The sequence below is a fragment of the Rhea pennata genome, chromosome Z (assembly GCF_028389875.1).
Source record: "Rhea pennata isolate bPtePen1 chromosome Z, bPtePen1.pri, whole genome shotgun sequence".
NCBI classification, from domain to species: Eukaryota; Metazoa; Chordata; class Aves; order Rheiformes; family Rheidae; genus Rhea; species Rhea pennata.
This window is the reverse complement of record NC_084702.1, coordinates 3782200-3802973: the sequence shown is the minus strand read 5'-3', so window position 1 is coordinate 3802973 and position 20774 is coordinate 3782200. Positions and strand designations below refer to the sequence as shown.

Below are 20774 nucleotides of genomic sequence, written 5' to 3'. Positions count from 1 at the left end.
ACCACTGTCAGGCTCTACCAGCTTTACATTTATTTTTAATTCAGATTAGCAACTGACTTTTTAGTTAAAGCTAAACTGAGCTGTTGTAGGTGGTGAGGAGGGCTCTAGTTCTAGCTTTGGCAAAATGGCACCTTCCAGAGACTAAGTCATGTGTGCTTTCCCTGCTGGGTGACTGTTGTGACCACACAGAACACATGGATTGATCAATTATTTTTCTTTAGAGTAAATTGCTTATTGTAATAGCCAATAAAAACCCCATCTTAACCTTCCTGCTGATTGTTTTTACAGTCTGTGCACGTAATGATTTTTCTTTATTCCCCCTTTTTTCTGTAGTATGAAGTATTTATTGGCAATAGCTATGGGTGACTTTTTTTGAAAAGCCAGATCCTTGGTGAACGAGGTTTTCCTGTTTATACCGATTGAAAACCTGGTCCTATACATCCATCACAGTAAATCTTTCTGCCTGTTTAGAAGTGGTGTTCTGAATAGTGCAAAATGGTTTAAGGGAAAAGAGAAAACTTAATCTCAGAGCTTGGGCAAGGTGATGGTTGCACTGACCATAAAACCAGACCATAAGGAATGGCAAGATATTGCCGTAAGTATAAACTGCTTACCACAGGAGCTAAGAGAAAAAAAACACCCAAACCTTCCTTTGAGATCCATTTGTGAACAAAAGTTTTGTTTGCTGTGGTAAATGGCTCATGGAGGACAGTATGGATCGAGCAGTGTGCAAAGGTGGAGAAAAGGCTTTGGAAGCTTAAGTAGTTTAATTCACTAGAAAGATAAAGTAAAATCATAAACTGTAAAATTCTGCTTGGGCACGTAGGGCAAAAAATGTAATTCCATGGTTGTTCTCTTCATATTTGCTAGTGTGCAGCCACTCCAGCATTGATGCTTGACTGATAGTCCATGCAGAGCTGGACAACCATATGGGCTGGCTACCTATCATCTGCTATATTGCATTAAAAAAAAGCTGAATCCATGTTTTTTTCTGTACTCTTTTCCCTCCATGTGAACAATCCTTGTTACAACAACAATTATATTGTTGTGAAGAAGAGGTGGCTCTCCTTAGAGAGTATGGTCATTATTTCTCCTTAGAGGGTATAGTTGTTATCCTCTGTAATTTTGCCCGTACTAAATACTTGATTTACTATGTTTCTGACTTCATTTAGTTGCTTTCATTACATTTCATGAATCACAGATGCCAAAGAAAACATTGTGAGAGTAGCGTTTTTTTTGTTTTGTTTTGTTTTTTCCTTCTTCCTCCCACAAATTAATCCTGCTAGTAATAGACTGCTGATTTAGTGCTTTGGAGTGTAGATGGCTACCATAATACCAAGTATTCAGCTTCTAGGCTAGTTTATGGGGATGAATGTATTTAGCTGATTCTCTACTTTTCCCCTTGTGTATAAAAGTAGGTCATTTTGACCAAATGATAAGTTTGAGCATACAAGTTGGTGAGCAGAGCATTTCTTTAGAGAAAAATCTTTTCAGCTTTTGAGTCAGGTGGTTTAGTCCTACGAGTTAGGACCAGGTATGAAGCAACACTGTGGCTGATTTTCCTTTGAAAGTACAGCTCATGGGGTCTTTCAGACCGCACCATCAACTTCAAAAGGCTATGCATTGCGACCATGTGCTGCTGAAGCACAGTATGGCTTGCCAGGTTGCCAACTTACGAGTATGACAGACTCTCGACCTACAAAGTCACCATCTCTTTTGCGTTTGTGGAAATCTTTATATTATTCCAAAGATACAAGTAGGAATAATGACTGTATGCCTCTGTTTCTCTGTATGCTTTCCCTGAAAAAGAAATTGAGTGATTTTAATCAAAATGACACTCTAAGATGCAACATATTGATTTAGACTTTTTTTCTTAGAGTGGACCACATATGTGGTCCCAAAGCTGAGATTTAGGACAAATATAACACTGAACTTAGTTGCTAGGTGCAGAGCAGGGTGTCTGAAGTTCCAGAGGATAAACTGCTGACTTCTAGCAGATTAATTGTTGTATTGCCTAGTACAGAAACACATGACCTTAGGTTAATCTGTACACAAAGGGGAAGAGCAAGGCTCTGGCTACAGATCTGAGGCTATTGGAGCATTTTTATATGTACATGTTTTGCTGCTCCCTACTACTTGTATGACCTGTGCTGAGCTTATTGGGCATTTTTTCAAAGAAGTAAGATTTTAGCTCTCTTGAAGTCAGTATCAAAGCTCCTACAGACTGCAGCATAGCCAGAATTTCATCTCCAGAAAAAGAGAGTCTGAAATGAAACAAACTGGAGGAGAGAAATGCCTGTTACCATAGAAAATCACCATGTAGTTATTTTTTTTAATCTTTTTCTGTCAAAGCTGTTAGAATTTCATTACTTCTTTCACCTGCCTTCTCTGTATTTCTTAAAGAATTAAAGATAACAGTTCTCTTTTTTAGCAAATTCTGGAATAAATATACTGAATAAGTCTAAGAACCATATGTTGCTGTGGGGAGGACTGCAACCATAGAGACAGAAAGGTTTTGTTGGCAGAGCATGGCTAGTGAGTTGGTTCTATTTGTACTTCTGCTACAGGAAGCTCAAGGACTCAGTCCACATACATATATTAACAACCTACAAGAGCAATGATTTTTAAGGGCAGCTGGCAAAGTCATGCATATGCACTCATAAAAGCTGTGTTTTATTAGTGGTGGAAGGAGGTACCAATTCACAAGGCTTTATAGCTGAAAGAAGAGACTCTTTGTGTGCTCACAGTGAGTGTGCTGTAGTGACAGTGCTAGCCGGTGCTAACTACAGCTGACACCAGTAGCTTCGTGCTTGTAGACTTTCCTGGGAGAGAACTGGAAGAACTTGGGTGTGTAGCCAAAAAAAACCAAAAAACCAAACAAAAAAAACATAAACAAAAAACAAACAAAAAAAAACATTTAAAGGGTCAGTCAGAACTGCAACAGAACGACAAGCCTCCTCACATGATCTGTCACTGTGTTAAATTGCAGTGTCCATAGTTGCTTAAAGGGAGTTTTGCACATACTTGGAGAGTTTGAGAGATCTGAAATGATAATGGTGCACACTGTGAGTCACTGGAAAAGCTGTCCCGCATGTTGCTTGTACCATCTATCCCATCTTCTCCTACATAGACCTTTCGTTATGCTATTCTCTTCCCTGTGCTGTGTGGCCAAGCAAGGGATCAAGGAAATTGATGGGACTGAAAAATCAGTTTGATCTTTGCAGTTTAATTCTCAGCCACATACAGCTGCAAGTGTCTATAAACACCTGGGCCAGGCATTACAGAGGGCATTGTAAAAAGCAGGAACATGAAGCAGGAGAAGGTGAGACTTTTTTCAGTGCTTTAAGTCATCAAGAAATTAGTCTTACATATGCTTGGATGAGTATGAATGTATAAGGCCTTAAGTTCCTGGATGACAATGGAATGGGGGCTGAACATCAGTTTAATCTAATCCATGAATTTTCTATGGTTTCTTTTCTGTGGTTCTGAGAGATACCTAACTGAGTTCATCTTCAACTATATGCTATTGTAAGGACATGTTCCTCAATGAACGGCAGTGGTTGTTGTTACAGTGTGAATTGGAATGACAAAGTACCAAGTATCCTGATGGTATAGGATCATATACCTTTACAGAACTTCAAATGAGATGTAATACATTTAATACGTGTAAATGAACTAAATTGATACTGGTTGAAAAGTGAACCTTCCCGACATTTATCCCATTCTGAAGACCGTGCTTCATCTATGTAATTATCTAGGATGATGAAGTCAAACACTTTATATTAGAAGTGACTTTTGTTTAACTCAAATTATGCGTTTTCCAACAAACAATTTGCAGAAAACAAAGAAGAGAGATGTTGTAGTTTGTATAGAACAGAAGTTTGTTGAAGGAAGTGGAATTAGTGATTGTAAACAAGGCATTGAGACACTGCTGTATAAAACTTATACCTAACTTCTCATCTTTTTGGTCTGAAATGTGCTTGTGGTAAATGTGATAACAGAGTTAATTCTGTTTGTCCACAAAGAACTATAAATATCATGTTTTATCTCTTTTACCCTCTCCTCCAGCCATTGCTGTTCAGTTACATTAGATGGATTGGCCCTGTTCTTTAACTCTGTTTATTATTTTTAATTTTATCCCTAGAAAAAGCTCTGTGCCTTTTGGCAGAGTCGATAAAACATGATTATATTCCGTTTGTCAAATGTCTCTGTAATATTAATATATCAGATATTTTCAGGCAGAAGTTGATCCAATTTAAATACTCTTTGTCTTGTTACATGATTATTTTCATTTTTAAAGCAGGCAGTTTTACAGGCAGTTATCCATTGTCTTCTGCTTCTTATTTTTTTTTTTTTTTTTAGTTTAGTTTAGAAACGGAAGGAGAAAGTTGTTATTGATCTAAAGGGAAGAAATTGGGGGAAAAACAAACAGATCAAACCAAACCAAAAAAACAGGAATCCTTTCATGAGCAGGACTTTAAACTAAGTTCTGAATTTTTTCTAAAGATGCTCCGACTTCTGCCATCATAAACAATAGAAAATTCTTGACCTGAAGCATCAATTTGTTTCCTTTCGCTGGGTGCTACCATTCTATTGCTTTTATTTTGTGTCTTAATCTGCATGCTCTAGATTTCCAGTGAAAAGTGTGCACAAGAGCTGCAACAAGACTTTTTTTCCATAATAGTTTTGGTTGTTTTTCAGAACTTTCACCATAAAAGGCATGGAGACACTATCGTGCCAGCACATGGAAGACAGAGTCATTGTTTGTGCATTTCTGTGCATGCTTCCAGTTCTCGCAGTAATAAAGAGACACCTTTCATCGTTCTGTCTGGGATTCTAGTCTTTATGGATCTTACAAGATTGTTGAGGATAGTATGGGATTTAGGAAAGGATATGCTGATTCCCATGCTTATGTATGTTGTGTTTTAGAAACATATTCTCAGTATCCTAGATTTTTTTAATTTGCTTTGGTACTTTTTCCTTTACCTTTCAATGCTGGTGTGACCACAAGGCAAATCTTCATTGCCTTGTCTTCATTACAGGTTAGTAAGGTGTAGTGGGGTTTTTTTTTGGTTTTTCGTTTTTGGTTTTTGTTTTTGTTTTTTTTTTTTTTTTGCTCATGAAGAAGCTCTTACTATGAGAATTTCACTCTTGGTACACAGAATTGCAATTTTTTTTCCAATGACTGCATAAATTTACGTGGAACGTCACTATTCCTACGCACTTGGCTGTTCCTCACTGTGTATGTGGGAAACATGTTTCAGATTCCAAGACAGGCTCTCACTTACTGAATAGTTTTTTATACTTGAATTTGTTAAATGGAGAACCTATGCATTAAATAGTAAGATACTGGTTGTCAAACAGGATTCTGGAAGTGGAAAAGTGTACATTTGCTTGTTAAGAAAGGGACAAGCACTCCATGTAATGTACAAGCGATACCTGTTGTTTCAGGTAGCTGCAGGTGGTAAAATGGCCCATTGTATGGACAGTAAAGTATGGAGCCAAACATGATAAACTTGTAAAATTTTTGATCTTAATGAGATTTGGATCAATCATGCTTTTCTATAGGCTTCATCTGGCTATGAAACAGAGTAGGTGAATACTCAGATTGGAGACTTACATTAAAAAAAAATAGATGAATTGGGTTTCAGAAAATGTCTTGCTGAATAGACAGACTTTAGGTGTATCTGATACTGGACAGGCTGTATCTCTTCACTTTCTTAATTAATAAAATAGAAATCATACCAGTTACTTTTCAAGTAGCTCTCTAGAACTTGCTTAACATTCACTAGAGTATTCTGATGAAAGGTGTGCATTTACAAACCAAGCTTGTCATGTAACATTGTTGTTGCCTGTTACATAATAAAAAGTATACGAAGATATGTTTTTAGTTTAGCAATGACTCAGAAATGATGGTGATGATGTTTTGTTTATTTGTGGTACCTGTGTGGGTAGGACCAGTTTATTATTTCCAAATGTTGCCTTTGTAAATACCTGATATTTACTATGTTACAAGTTACTATGAAGTTGGTCTAAAATTTCATATATGCATGTTTCTACAGAAGACCAAACACAGCATTGATTAGTGATTACCTTTTATTGTTGAGGTTAACTGGTAAGTTTTACTTTTGCTAATGCTGTAGAATTTTGAAGTAATAGCTTTACTTTGAGTCTAATACTGCAAAATTCTAATTGACAATAGGATGGAATGGCAAACCTCCCATCATTCATTGTTGATTCAAACAAAGTTGGTCTGTGATGTGTTGAAGTCTAATGGTGAATGAGTTTCTGCAATGACTTAGTGATTCAGTCCAGTTTCAAAGCAGAGCAGTGTCCATCCTAACATTAACTACCATGACTTTCTTGTCTAGTAAAGTAGATGTTTTTAGAACCTGCAGGCCGTTGCCAGAGCTTTCCCATTAGTTTAAATTTCCAAAGGATCCAAGCCTAAGGTGTCTGTGAATCTCGGGTGAAAATCAGGTACTCTACTGAGCCATATGACAAAGCTCAGCCTGTTCTTTTCTCTTTGAGACTAAAGAGAAAGATTTTTTTTTTTCTTCCAGGAAAGTGATGGTGATGATCTTTGTAAGTTTTTAGAAAAGTTTAACTGAACTGGTTACTCTAGTGAGAGTAAGGGCAGTGCTGTAAAACTTACTGTTTTGGAAATGAGGTGCCTGCTCTCAAAATTTGTGTTTATTTCTTTGTTCATTCCTTTCAGCCTTTGAGTGGAGAAGAAGGTTAATGACATGGAAAAGATCTTCATGAAACAGGATGCGCAAAATTATTTTGATTTCAAGACACCAGATTATTTCTGTGAAATTCAGACCATATGCTTATCTGCCTTGTATTCTTGCACCTGAAAATGTATGAGCAACAAAGCACATTGGTTCGCAGGCAATGAGTCTGACTTGTAGAGTCCAGCTTTCCAAGAACTGAATCCAGCTTTACATCTGGAGAAGTGGAAGGGAGATGAAAGAGGAAGAGGCTTAGTTTTTATTGCAATATGCTGAAGAGAAGATTCTGCAAGTAGAAAATATGTGGGAGCTTCTGGTTTGTTCAGATACACTCTTGGACTGTTAAAGCAGAGTTTCTTCTGGATGCATAGCAATGTTCTGTGTTAGTTGTTGTGCAGAATTTGGCCTAGAAGGTGATGCATGTGTGTTTCCAAGGGCAATTTTAACAATGACACTTGAAATAGAGATGATGTGGAAAGAGATGAGTTATTTGCTGAATGTTTTGATTGTTTCTTCTGTTTCTTATTTTCTGTTATACAAACTTACATTTACGAAATACATGGAGAGGAGAGGGAAGGAGTACATATTTAGTATGGTTCTGTGTATATTAAGTAGGAAATAACTCATAAAAACACTATCTTCTGTTCTTGAAAAAAAATAACACCAGTGAGTACTATGCAATAAAATGTGTTTTTTGAAGATGAAAGAATCAAAGTAGCCACATAATACTTCTAGGTGTATTGAAGAAGAAGAAAATGTAGTTACCTGAACTGTAAAACTTGAGTGAACTGGGACACTGGCTCCGTGCCGTTTCCAAGTGTGTCAGTTACAAACTCAGTGTAAGCAGCAGTACTCACCTATTCTTTGAAGGGCTTTCAAACAAACAGCCAACTGCCACAAAGCCTGTGAGAGCTGGAAATTGTGGGATTCAGCATAACAAACTGCAGGGCAGAGCCATCTCTTTAAAATTCCTTCATTTCCTGCCAGTGTCACTTAACTAAAGAAATCCGAGGCTAGGTATCTTGTAAGGCCTCTTTCCCCAACCTACCTCAGGTGTCAGCCAGTCTGGACTGTGCTTGAGCATTACTTCAAGAAGCCTATCAGATAAGACAATAGTCTCCCTGGAGGACTGTTTTCATCCCTGAACTTCCCACACTTTGCTGGCACTGAAAGAATGACTGTTTATGAACTCCTGATTGGAGTATCCCTCCAAGGCAATGTGAAGATGTGTCATCTCAATGATAAAAACAGGAACTTCCATGACAGTTTTGTTTAGTTACTGCTTACTGGAAAATTGGCTGGGTGCTAACCTTTTAGCTTTTTTTTTTTTTTTTTTTTTTTTTTTTTTAATGGCTATTACGTTCTATTTTGTGGTGAAGAAGACATTGTCTAGAATGTCGGATTTCTGTTTGCTTAGGTATGTTTTACTCTCTTGTGGTGCTTGAGAGAAAGCAGCGCCTTTCTCTGTACCTTTCTGCCCCTCAGCAAAGCCTTGGGCAACTGTCTTCAGAAGAATGTAGTGTCTGGTACATACAATCCAGAAAAATTTTCATGAGAGTGCTTTCTTTTAAGGGAAGAATGGAATCATGGGAGCATGCTAGATGCTAACAGGGTAGGGTTTTTGTAGTTCTGTGCATATGTAAGATTTTAGTCTTTTAGTTTAAATAAGGCAAAGCATGAAATGGTTTCTTTTTAGGACTTTAATTTGACTCATTGAACTAGCCACTAGCTAGTCCATCAATGATTAGTTGCTTGCATTTACTGATGATAATACTCTCCTGCACATGCATACGTATGTAAATGAAAAAAGGCTTTTTTTAGTCAGACTAGTTGTTAAAACTATTTTGTTGCTGCCAGTCAGGCTAGCTTAGATAGGAGAACACAAAATCAGAGCTCTTTTTTTAACAACCACTATGCCAAGTATTTCCCTACAGAGAAGTTGAATAGAGCTTTAAAGAAAATGGCAGCTTCAACATTGCTTTTTAATTTCTACACAGTTCAATAGAAAGTTAAGATCACTACTGAATTCCCCCAAATAAGTGAAGAATGATAACAATCCATATACATTTCTGCCAAACTTACACAGTATTGCACAGAAATAATTTCTATTTCATTCTCAATAGATTCTATGAGGTTTGTGTAAACAAATAGCTCATTAATTAAAAATACAGAACAAAGTGTATTTCATGGATTTTTTTCTTTAGATAGACATTGTTCTATTTAGATTCCCAGGGGCCAAAGCATCCGGTTTGGCAAGCCAGCACAAATTCATACACACACACACAAACACTCTGCAGTAGCAAGCAGTTTATTAGCAGATACTTACAAACAGACCGACCCGATGGTAATCTCGAGAAGGACCACCTCAATGCTTGTCCCGATCGTCTGCATGGTGAGAGAGAGAGTCGGCAGGAACAATCTTTTCGGGCGTCCCCGAGGAGGCAACGTGGTCCTCTGTTGTGTAGCAGCCTCTCCCTCCTTCGGAAAACTCCGGCATTTATGATTACTTGCGATAGGCAGGAGTCCTGGCACCTGGGGCCAGCAAGTGCAGGGAGTCTAGCCCAACTCCGCCCCGGTTGCATAACCAGGCTATGATACTGCGCACACGTGCAGACTTATTTCGGGGGCCACACTTGACTTTGGGGGTTGCTATTTCATTACTCTTCAGCTTCTGACCTTCATGCTGACTGCTTCTCATGGTGATTCTGTGGCTGGAAGCCACCGAATCTATATGTGACCAACCGCTGTTCTTTCTCACAGATTTCCAAGACCTTGTTAGTTACTTATTTGTATCCCGCTTAACACAGTGGTATTGTTCTAGGCACTAAAAAGTTACAGCGCTAGACTATTCTCACCAAGTATCAGGTAGTACAGATACAAAAAGTTACAACACGGACCATTCCCATCAAGTATCATGTAGTACAGATACAGACGAAGAAAAGAAGAAGAATAACACTATGGTGAAAACTTAGTAGCACCATCTGCCACTTTAGGAACTCTAAATTGTCATGCAGTATTTCTGTTAAATTTACAGGTGTATTATGTATGGGGTGCACTCAGTGTAAAACATATGTAAATGAAATGGACAGTTATTATATAAGATATATTTTATATAAGGTATATTTAATTCCCATCCCTATGCTGACTTGAGAACATCATTTGGGTAGATGCCTTTTAAAAAGGCAGCGTGTTTAATTCCTTAATTCTGAAAAAAAGGGGGGAAAAAGGCTTTTTAGTTTAAGTGTTCATCAGGTTAGAGTTTGGCTGATTTTTAAGTTTTTTTTTTAATGTATATATATTTCAAATTTGCTTTTCAGTTCGTTGTTACTAGAAGATGATAGCAAACAGTAACAGATTGATAGGATCAGATTTGAGCTTACTGCTGTATTTTCTTCATATCCTTAGGAACATGAACCTTTCAGGAAGGCTTTCAAGAGGAATAGCCAGTAGACCACTTTAAAGGCAACAAGAGCTCTTGTGACAAAAAATTGGATCTGAAGGACCTGTAACAGGGAGCAACTGTTTTTGAATACCTGCACTGAATCTCAACTGTGCTTCTCTGCCAGTTGCTACAAGGTAAAACATTGACAAACATGTCCATAGCACTCAAGCAAGTCTTTAATAAGGATAAGACTTTCCGTCCTAAACGCAAGTTTGAACCTGGGACCCAGAGATTTGAGCTTCATAAACGAGCCCAGGCCTCTCTGAACTCGGGTGTGGACTTGAAAGCAGCGGTGCAGTTGCCAAGTGGAGAAGACCAAAATGACTGGGTGGCAGTCCATGTTGTCGACTTCTTCAACCGCATCAACCTCATTTATGGAACTATTTGTGAGTTCTGCACAGAGAGGACCTGCCCAGTGATGTCTGGAGGCCCTAAGTATGAGTACCGGTGGCAGGATGACATGAAGTACAAGAAGCCCACAGCATTGCCAGCACCCCAGTATATGAACCTTCTCATGGACTGGATCGAGGTGCAAATCAACAATGAGGATATATTTCCTACCAGTGTAGGTAAGTGCAAGGAAGGCCTGAAGTGTAAACTGCCTTTTGTTCTGCATAGTAAGTATTCTTCCTTCCTGATTCTCATTTTGAAGATTGTGAAATTCAAGCCCTTAAAATGCAGCAGGAAAAGAGGAGAGCGTCCTGTAGGAATAGTGTGAAATCTGTGAAATATTACTCATGCGTGCTAGAATATAGTTGAGTTTTCATCCCAATCTTTTGTTCCTAGTGAGCTTCTCAGGTTAAATCTTAAAATTCAGTGCATTATTAACTGTTGAAAGCTAATCATGTTTGAACTGCTTTGCACCTTGCCTGGCTGGTTGTGCAGATACAGAACAGATGGAAAGCAAAGTTTACTTAGAGTGGCATATTTCCTTCAAAGTGTGTAAAGCTGTGCACAAGACATTGGAGAGTCAGGAATGCAGTGATGTCTGTACTTGCTTGACTTCCTACCCCCAAATTGATGAATAGGGAAGTGAATTATTTTCCAAAGTATCTTTCCAAGACAATATGTAACTAACAAGGCTTTGGCTGTTGTTTAACCAACATAGCCATTTTAGCAGACAGACCAGAGCAGAGAACAATAAGGGCAGCACAATTTTCCTTTGAATTCGAAGAATATTTTTCCCAGTGGTAGACAAGTAGGTAGAAGTATCTTTGCTGGAATAGTTCCCTCTGGATGAAGAGGACATTACCAGAAAAGTGCATTGTTTAGTATAGAGGTAGCCCACATCTTTAGCTCTGGCTGCTATAAATAAGAAGGGTGATATGTCATATCTTAGATTTCAGTGTACTTAGGTAAACTTTTAACAGTTTTAGTTAATGAGTCCTGAGTAACTTCTTGGAAGTGAAAAAGCTGGGACCTTCATTTAACAGGTGGGAGAATGGTATGTATAAATAGCTGACTTGGATGAGTAACTCATAAGAATGTTCAAATATTAAAATAAGTTCAGTGGAATATTTTGCAATTTATGTTCATTTAGGACTTGAGGTTAATTGGTAGAAGATGGTATGTCAAGAGGTTGTATGTATTACTTAGCACTATCTTGACCTTTGAAGTATCTACTTCTTGGCCTTGAGAGTTATTTGGCTGGATAAACTTACAGTTAGTTTCCCAGTCCTTGTACTAATAGGTAAAAAGAAGAAGACATTAACTACACCCTATAACCTAAACTTTGCCAGTGTGTTGCATAGCAGGAATAAGGAGAATTTCCAAAGTAGTGCATTATTTTGGATAGTAATAAATAAGTTTGGTTTCTTCAAGTATTTGTTGTTTTCTGTTTCTTGTATAGGAGTGATTTTTGGAGTTCAGGATGGGTTGGGGTACTGTGAAGTGTGGGTAGTGTTGGGATTTATGCTTCCATTGGTGTTCATGCAGGCTTTTGTTATACCATGTTCCTGTCTTAGAGCATTCCACTGTTTTGCTGTGCTCTTGCAGACTATATATGCAGAATATGTTTGTGGCCTTTCTAAAGGTATGGGGAGAAGGTAACTAAACACACTGGCATGCTGATAAGCTTTTCTGAACCAACAAATGATCTATTACATACAAGATTGCACTTCTAAAAGATCCCCTTTCTGACATATTTAGGAAGATGTGTCTAGAGGAACTTCTGTGCAGAAGGTGCATATCTATTGTAAATTGTTAGTCTAATGGGAGACATCCCATTATCTATGGGTTATCATCTATATCTACTTTATTGCTAGATGTCCAGAGATGCTTGCCATTAAGTAATGGTAGAAGTCTCTCTGTGGCAGATAGATTTCTCTGTGCTTAGTATAACAGAGCAGCTATAAAAAATACCCATCACTTTCTGCACATTTCAAGACAATATTCAGCCTAGGAATGAAGTCAGTAAATACCCTCTACCATTTTTTTTCTCTCCCAGTAGCTGCTACTATTGTAGATTGTATCAAATCCATAAAAAATGAGGAAGGAAAAAGACCTGTGGTCTTCAGAATGGAGCCGAACTGTTATAAATCAGAACATGAGTGCTTGGTATCTGTGAAAATCTTTGTCTCCCTTTGAACTGAGCCAAAGGAAGGAGGAAAACACTGCTTGAGCCTACTTGGAGTGGTGAACTGTGTCATGGTTGTATTGTAGACCAGGATGACTAGCAGTCCCGTAAAGAGATTTTGTAGATAATCTTTGAAGCATTAGTGCATAAAGCAGCATTTTCTTCCATCCACCCTTCTCCCCCTTTGATTCACCGATTTGTAGTATGAAACAATTGGTAAAATTGCTTAGGTGTCCCTAGATATTGTGGTTCAGAAATTGATGCCCACTGACTTGAATTTGGAGTTCTTGAAACCTTTTCTCTCAGCAAGTCCCGAATTAGTCATCCCAAACTAGTCAAGAAGCTATACTAGGGATTATAGAGAACTCTAGGATCTGTTCCTGTTGTTCCTGGGTAAATTAGTTCTCCTTCAAGGGAATCACTCTAGTTTCTTCACACATCAGTCCTCTATTTGTAAAAATGGAGTTGATAATACCCACTTGTATGAGTACAGCTTGTAAAGCTTTTGAAAGAAATGCACTAAATCAGCATGCGTATTGTTACACTTTGCTTTTCACAGATGATCAGGGAGAGAGAAGCTTTGTTATCGTGTTGGGTACTACTTGTTTCTGCCAGCTCTGCAGTAGCCTTTGATTACGGAGTGTACCATGGGCTCTCTGTTACCTTCAGTATTAAGGCAAACATCTCTTTATTCTCATTCTGAGAAATTAATGCTGATGAAAATTCTGGCTGTTAATTCTTCAAGGCAACTGAAATAGGTCTTGGAAGATGGCATACTTGGATATCAAAACTAAACAGGTTGCCCTTCTTATTAGCACAGTGTTTTTAAAACACAGTACAACTTCACCTTATGTTATGCTGTACTTATTTTCATAAATGTGAAAGGAGTTTTTGCAGAAAGTGCTACAGAAAATTGCTTCTCATGAAGTATCTGGCTGTTATTAGAGAGACTGATTTACTGCTTCGGATCTCCGTAGCATATGGTTATCAGTGTATTCCTCTGGAAAAAGCGTATGCCCTGTATGGGATTTTGCCTGACCTTTCTATTAGCAAATGAGTTAAGAAAATTAGAGTCACATTTATAGAAGCTGTCTATGGAAACATGTACATATTTTTCTCATTGTCCTTTGTCCTTTTTCATTTGACGTACCTCCTGCAAACTCTGGAATTGTGATTAAGGGCAGCTTTTACTGAGGACCTACTTACAAGTAGCCAGGCTCAGTGGTTGTTTTTTTTTTATTTTTTTTTTCCTCATCCCTCTGTGATTTAAAAAGAAATGAATGCAGTTTTGTTATAAATAATTACTAAACTTATTTTTAACAGAAATGTCTGTCCGTTTTCACCTGTTTACATTTGTACTATAACCTCCAATCGCTTACCAGTCTGTGTGATTCCTGTGGTCTGGAGCTATTTCATCTTTTCTTCCTCCAGGCATTCCAGTTCATTCATTTGCTGATAGCAGAGCCTCTTCATTGAGCCTTAACACTAAACTGACTGACAGGGGTAGCATGCTAGTATGGGAACTGAGGAGCTGATAACAGCTATAAGTAGCTGACAAAACCAGGTGCTGAATATTAAGAGCACTTCTTTTTTGTCAAGCTAAGCTTTAAGGACTCTCTTTGGAAAATGGCCTCACTGCTTGTAGAATTTCACTGACTATTTCCTGATTTCATTAGCATTGTTCTCAATTTCTTTGATCCATTTTAAAGTGTATTTAAAACATGTAACAAGCTCACAGCTCTCAGGACTGGATGTAATCTTGACTTGTGTTCTAGCCTTCACTGAATGGGGGCGTAAGAAGAGAACTGAGGAGCATTCACAGATGTGCTTACTCATGCCATGCTAGTGAAGCTATCATTATTAGCATGAGTCTTTGTAGTGTGTTGGTATTTAGTTTTGCGGTAAACTCTTCTGCTTCAGTACCTGTAATTGCTCTTTCAGATACCTAGCAGCGTTGATGTTCAAATACCTTTCAAGGGGTATATTCCCCAGGCTCCTGTGGACCATCTAAATGCTCCACAAGCTCAAAAGTTTTTTTTTTTTCCTACTTCTTTACCTTTGTGAGCTTTGCTTAAAAAAAATGAAGGAATCACTTGGAGCAGGAAGCAGTAGATCCTTGAAACAACTGCTGTTTTTGGTCAACGGTAGTTCACAGCTTTCATTATGTGTGCTTTGGCAGCATCAAAAGAAGAGCTAGGTGTGTTCTCTTCTGACTCTGATTCCTAAAGAAGACAAATTCAGCTCCCTTGTGTGCTTGTGTCCTTTTTTTCTTTTTTTCTTTTTTTTTTCTCTCTCCTCCCCAGTACAGCCTTAAATTGAGAGTAATTCTGTCTTGTTTAGATCTTGAGGGAAAGGAATAGTGAGTTCTTTCTTTCTTTCTTTTTAAGAGTTACTGGAAAAAATATTGATACTTAAGGACAAAAGGGATTAATATCTTCATCTATTCCAGTCTGACCTCTTGTGTAATACAAGCCAGAGTTTTATTAGGTCTTTAGCTTGTGGCAAGAAGACAGTACAGAAGACAGAGTTCTGCTCAGATAAACAAGAACATGAACATCTTTTCTGACATGATGTAAGAAAACTCTCTCCCCATGAGGTCCATCAAGCAGTGGAGCTGGGTCTCAGAGAGATTGTGCCATCACTATGCTTGGAAGTTGTCGAGATCAGGCTGCAGAAGGTCCTGGCCCATCTTGTCTAATCTTGTGACTACTTCAAGTAGGAGTTTGGGCTAGAGACCTTTCAGGGTCCCTGTGAGCTTCAATTGTGATTCTGATAATATCAATATTGACAAGCTGCTTAACAGACAAGAGCTAATTGATCAGAAATTGATTAATCAGTTGCAATTTGGCATTTGATGGAAGTACAAAATCACATTTAAGCTGTAAAAGTTTGCATAGAGTAAGATTTCAAGAGTATTCAGTTTCTGTAATCAAGTCAGATAGTTATAGCTGATGCAAATGGCAACATATTCTTAATCTCCTTAAAGTTAAGACTTCAACTGACAACATATCTTTAGAAGTATGCTGCTCTGTCTGTGCTGGGCTGGTAAATTGTAGTTACTGCCAGCTTCACTTTTTTTTGCACAAAGCATATAGGTGATGCCACTGCCAAAAGAGAAAGCCAGTGTGTTGCCAAAGGTGCATCTACAAAGCAGACCAAGTGTTTGCACAGCCCTTGTGGATGAAACTAAAAACAATCACTGAATCAAGATCTAAGCTTTTTAAATAGTTTTCTTATTAATCTTGTGGTAGAATTTTTTCTGTTTCTCAAGCCAATAATAGATGGTTTCAGAAGCCTACAGACAAATTATTGCTTAGGCATTCTTCTGCAGAGGCTGGGGACCAGCTGACTGGAGGGTGTGATTGAGGACTTCTCAACAGTTTTTGCTCAGTAAAGGGCTTATAGCCTAGGAATGTGGGGAGAGTGTGTCTGATGTCGTTGATTTTGTCCTACATCCCTCCAAATCCTATTGCCCTTCCAATGAATGGGGAGGTGTCCAAGGTGTGGGCGAAGCGGCTCTTCTGGTTCCATATACTTTTTCTCCATTCCCTTTGCAGCCAATAGCATCAACCTCTAGGAACCACCATTGCTTTCTGCACACCCATACTGCAATAAAAATCATACAATCTGTGCAGCTGGTTTGTTTCTTTTATTTTAAGAGAATGCTTTGCCTGAGATTGAAGGGAGGGAGTCAGACCACTGACTATTAATTGGTCACACATATATCCAGTGACGGATGGTTATAGCTGTGGGCTGCCCGCTGAAGACTCTTATAAATTACAGACAATCCTGTTGCTTGACCTTCATGCTTGTTAGAAAAATGCTGGATTTAGGCTAAAAAATATATCTTTTTGTAAAGCTTCTCTTTTCACTATTGCTGCCCTTCTTTAGTCCCATCATCCACACGTGTAAGTGCTCATAATAACTTTCATTTCATCTGTTACATAAATGAAGAAAAAACACCAAGATATAGACTACTGTATGACTGTAACATCTTTCCAGTCATTAAACTATGTAAATTCCATGTGTATTTGTATGTTATAGCAAAGCAAAGTACTGTCTCAGAGCTATCTTTTCAAGAAAGTTTTGTATCTCTTTCCCAGGCTGGAAATGTTAGGCGGATATTTTGCAAAAAGATCTGTCAGAGCCTCCTCTTCATCTCCCTCTTTTTTTCTTTTCCTCTTGTTTAGGAGCTAGCAGATGTTTCTCTGTAAACCAAGCTAACAGATGAACCAATGAATCAACAAACCTAATACATTTTAGAAAAACCTGGGTATGCTCTATCCTTAAAAAAGGCTGAGAAGTATTTTTTAGTCCCACATGTATAACAAATGTTATTATTTACTAGATAGATAAGATACCTGGCCTAGTTAACATTACATAACTTTCTTGCTGACTGATTATACCTTGGAGCAGCTTGATTCCCTAGCTTTATATGGTATGTAACGTGCCATGATTACTCCAGGGTCTATGCTTATACAAGAATAGGTACTGAAGCTTGGAAGTAGTGCAGACAATCCTCAAGCCAGGTCACTGTTAATTACTTAGGGTAAATAACAAGGAGTCATGTGGATCAGTCAGTGATTCCTCCATCTGCTGTGCAGTTGTAATCAAGAAGTCTTGTGCTGTTCTTTAGTTCAGCTAAAACTGGCCATTATTAAAGACACAGGACAATTTGATTTTGTCAGTGTTTACTAAGTGCTTCATATCAAAGAAAGTTCTGAGGCTCAGAATATTATGCCATTTTAAGTGATTAGTAGAATTTAGTTCAAAGTGTTCCAGATGTGGTCTTTACGTATGCTTTTTGCTATCTTGTCTTCATTTCAAATATTGTTTTTTGAACAGCTAGTTAAATTGAAATTTTGAAATTATACTCTTCACTCCATCTCTTAAATACTGACTACTGATAACATGCTTTTCCCACTCCATGTTACCAACATAGCTGAGCTAGCAGGCCATGTGTTTAGCAGTCTGCTGCTCATAACAGCCAGTAGCAGATTAGCTTGTCTTGGAACAAGTCCAGAAGAAGGATAGGCATGATTTGTTTTCTGGGATGGCACCAATTTAATGCCACTCACCACTCAAAGCATACTGGAAAATTGCCATCTGTTCCTGGCTTAGGAGCTGAAACAGCTCTAAAATTCCTCACCACATGAATCAATGCAGTAACCCCTAAATAAGTAATATTGCCTGTTACAGGGTGTAAATTTAACCATGTAGCTGTAAACAGCCTTTTAAAGTGCTCATAGAATCATAGAATCAATAAGGTTGGAAGGGACCTCTGGAGATGATCTAGTCCAACCTCCCTGCCTGACAGGTGACTATACTCCCAACAGTATCCTCCCTAGTGTACCCTCTTGATACGATGTCAGATGTGCCATTTCAGGAACATGTGAGGTCAGCTTACATCTCAAAACCATAAACTAACCCATTCTTCAGTCTTGTGTTGACACAAGTCTGCAATAGAAAATAATTGTAAATTCTTTAGGGTAATTTGCTTCTACATCAGTGAGCTGATGTTGCTGCAGCTGAGTTGTCTGCATTCCACAGCATTGTGTGCATTCCCCTCTGTTATAAACAAGGGGAATAAATAACTCCTTATCTGAAACCTTACAAAAGCAGACTTTGTCTGAGATGCTCCAAAACTAAATCTATGAAGAACAATATTTATAGGTCATAATGGCTTTGCTAGTTTACTTTCAGGAACCCAGAGAAAATAAGATTTACAAGTAATGCCTTTTCCATTTTTTTCCTCCATGCTTCATTTGTGAAACTTAAGTTATTTAACCTCTGAAATGCCATAAAAAATTCATGATACTCCCACAAATCATTTTCATCTTTAAGGTTAATATTCTGGGGGCAACAGTAATACTCTTAGGCTTATTTTATGCAGAATATAGCCAAGGGAAGATGCATCTATAAATGTGGTCTTCAGATAACCCAGTTAATATGGTAGTAATAGTCACAATAAAGTGTTGTCATAAAGGTATGAAAATAAAATAATTTAGTTCACTTTGAAGTAAAAATCTCCATTTACCTTCACTATGGAATGGTTAGAGTGCTCTACCTTACTAATTCTATGATTGTATGGTAACTGCATGATTCTAACAGTTCTGAAAAGAGTAGAGGAAGGACAAGATCCTTTGTTTTAGCCAGGGTTACATCCACTGACATTGCCTCTGAATTTTCAAATAGAAATTTGCTCTTCTAGTTTTAGTTAGAATATATAAATAGAGCAAAATTAGAATTCTTAACAGGAGGAAAGTCATAAGTTTCTTCTAAATGATGCCCTCATGTCTTTTACAGATATTTTTGGATGGAAATCAAGTGTATACTTAAAAAGTAGTTGGTTAAACACCACTTGTGTTGATAAAAGCAATATTTGAGCCTTTATTCTTTAAATATAAAACCAAGAATTTTATATTCTGACATGATCAGCAACTGATCTATATGGCTTAGTCTCTCATTTTCCCTGCAATTCAGATAATTTGAAGCACTTATTAGCAGTGGTTTTCATTCCCATAATGCTAGAAAGAGAATTGTCAACCATTCTTACCAGAATTATTATTTTTTTAAGTCAGTTATATGCTTGCCGTTAAAGACAGAGTTCTCTGCCTTGAGGAATTTACATGATGACTAAGCAAAATTCAACAAGGAATTGTGGTGAGAAAGTTCTTCACAGAGCAAAGCTGTTTAGCGTGGCTTATGCTGAAGTGGAATATTCATCTCCACAATAGTTTGACTGCTGAAAACTCACAGGTCGTGCTCTGTATGACATGACCAGCAACTGATCTATATGGCTTAGTCTCTCATTTTCCCTGCAAAGAATGAACTGTATGTGCATTGTATTGCTTTGATTCTGTGGACCACAGTTTATTTTTCTTTGTGTGTTTCCATGTATTTACATTGGAAAAGGCTAGGCTGAAGCAGTGAAAGCTTGTGGTTGATAATTCTCAAGGGTGTTTATTTATGAGTCTGAGAATGAGTTGCCTTTGTCTTTGTGATTGCGAGTCTCAAAGAGAGTTTCTTTGGTGTGTGGTCCACCATAGTCCCTCACATGGCTATCGTAAAAATTCCATGCCTTAGCTGTTGAATACAGGTATGCATCTAGTAAACTATGAACCAGCCTGAATGACAGTTGTCAGAATTACTCCATTTTCAAGACAATATTACTCATTTTGCTTAGTAGTCATACACAGGGGTAATATAAAGCATCCTTCTTTTTGTTGAGGTATGTGTGTATCTGGCTAGGAATTACTTGGAAACCAAAATGATAACGTCAATCAGAAGTGTAAATATGATCATATCTCAGCTGACCCACTTTTGGCAAAGCATATGAAGCATGTCTCAGCTGCTCAGACAGGGGAAGAACTGTGGGGACAGCTGAGTGCCATCTATGATATAGGGCATGAGAGGTGTCTGGTGTGTGTTTTGTGCCCCTTACTGCTCTATCTCTGTGTGCATTGAGAACATTTTCACCTGTGTGAATGCAATATTGACAGGCACTTGTCTCAGGTGACAAGTAGTTTTTTCTTGCTGCTTCTCATGTTTGGAAGTGAATATGGAAGGGGTAATGAATGCCGCAGGTTGAAATAGAAGTACAAGAAGACTAGCAGGTAAGTTATTTTCAAATGGCTTTACTGCTTAGTTTCTACCACTGTTCTCTTTTTAAGCAGTCTTGCAAAGCCCAAAGCTGTCTGCAAAATGCTGAAATGTACAGGAAGCTATCTCAGACCCTCTAATTAGAGTTCAGGCATCTGTAAAAGCTTTGATGCTCTACACACAAGGGGCAGAACGTTTCTGAGAACAGAGAGATGCCCAAATACAGAGGGAGAAGTAGACCAAAAAAGAGGTGTTACTGCAGCAGGCAACAAGCATAAGGTGTTTCTCTGTTTTCCATTTTTCCTGCACCTATAATGACAGTGTCTAAATTGATGGGCATCACGGTCTTTGTCGAGAAGATACATGACAAGAACGAATATACATTAATGCTGTAAAACATATGTTTTCATTTTATATTTTC

At 38.0% G+C, this 20774-nt stretch overlaps 1 protein-coding gene across 4 annotated transcripts in view; it reads left to right on the top strand.

The window, feature by feature from the left end:
* The window catches only part of MOB3B (MOB kinase activator 3B), an 84552-nt gene that overhangs the window by 20558 nt on the left and 43220 nt on the right, over positions 1–20774 (top strand). For all 4 annotated transcript variants that reach the window (XR_009961214.1, XM_062600154.1, XM_062600156.1 and 1 more), the window contains exon 2: positions 10140–10745. Coding sequence is in view for 3 of the 4 variants with exons in the window: in XM_062600154.1 (XP_062456138.1) it covers positions 10328–10745 (418 nt within the window). In the remaining variant the exon portion in view is untranslated. The remainder of the gene's footprint in view (positions 1–10139; positions 10746–20774) is intronic.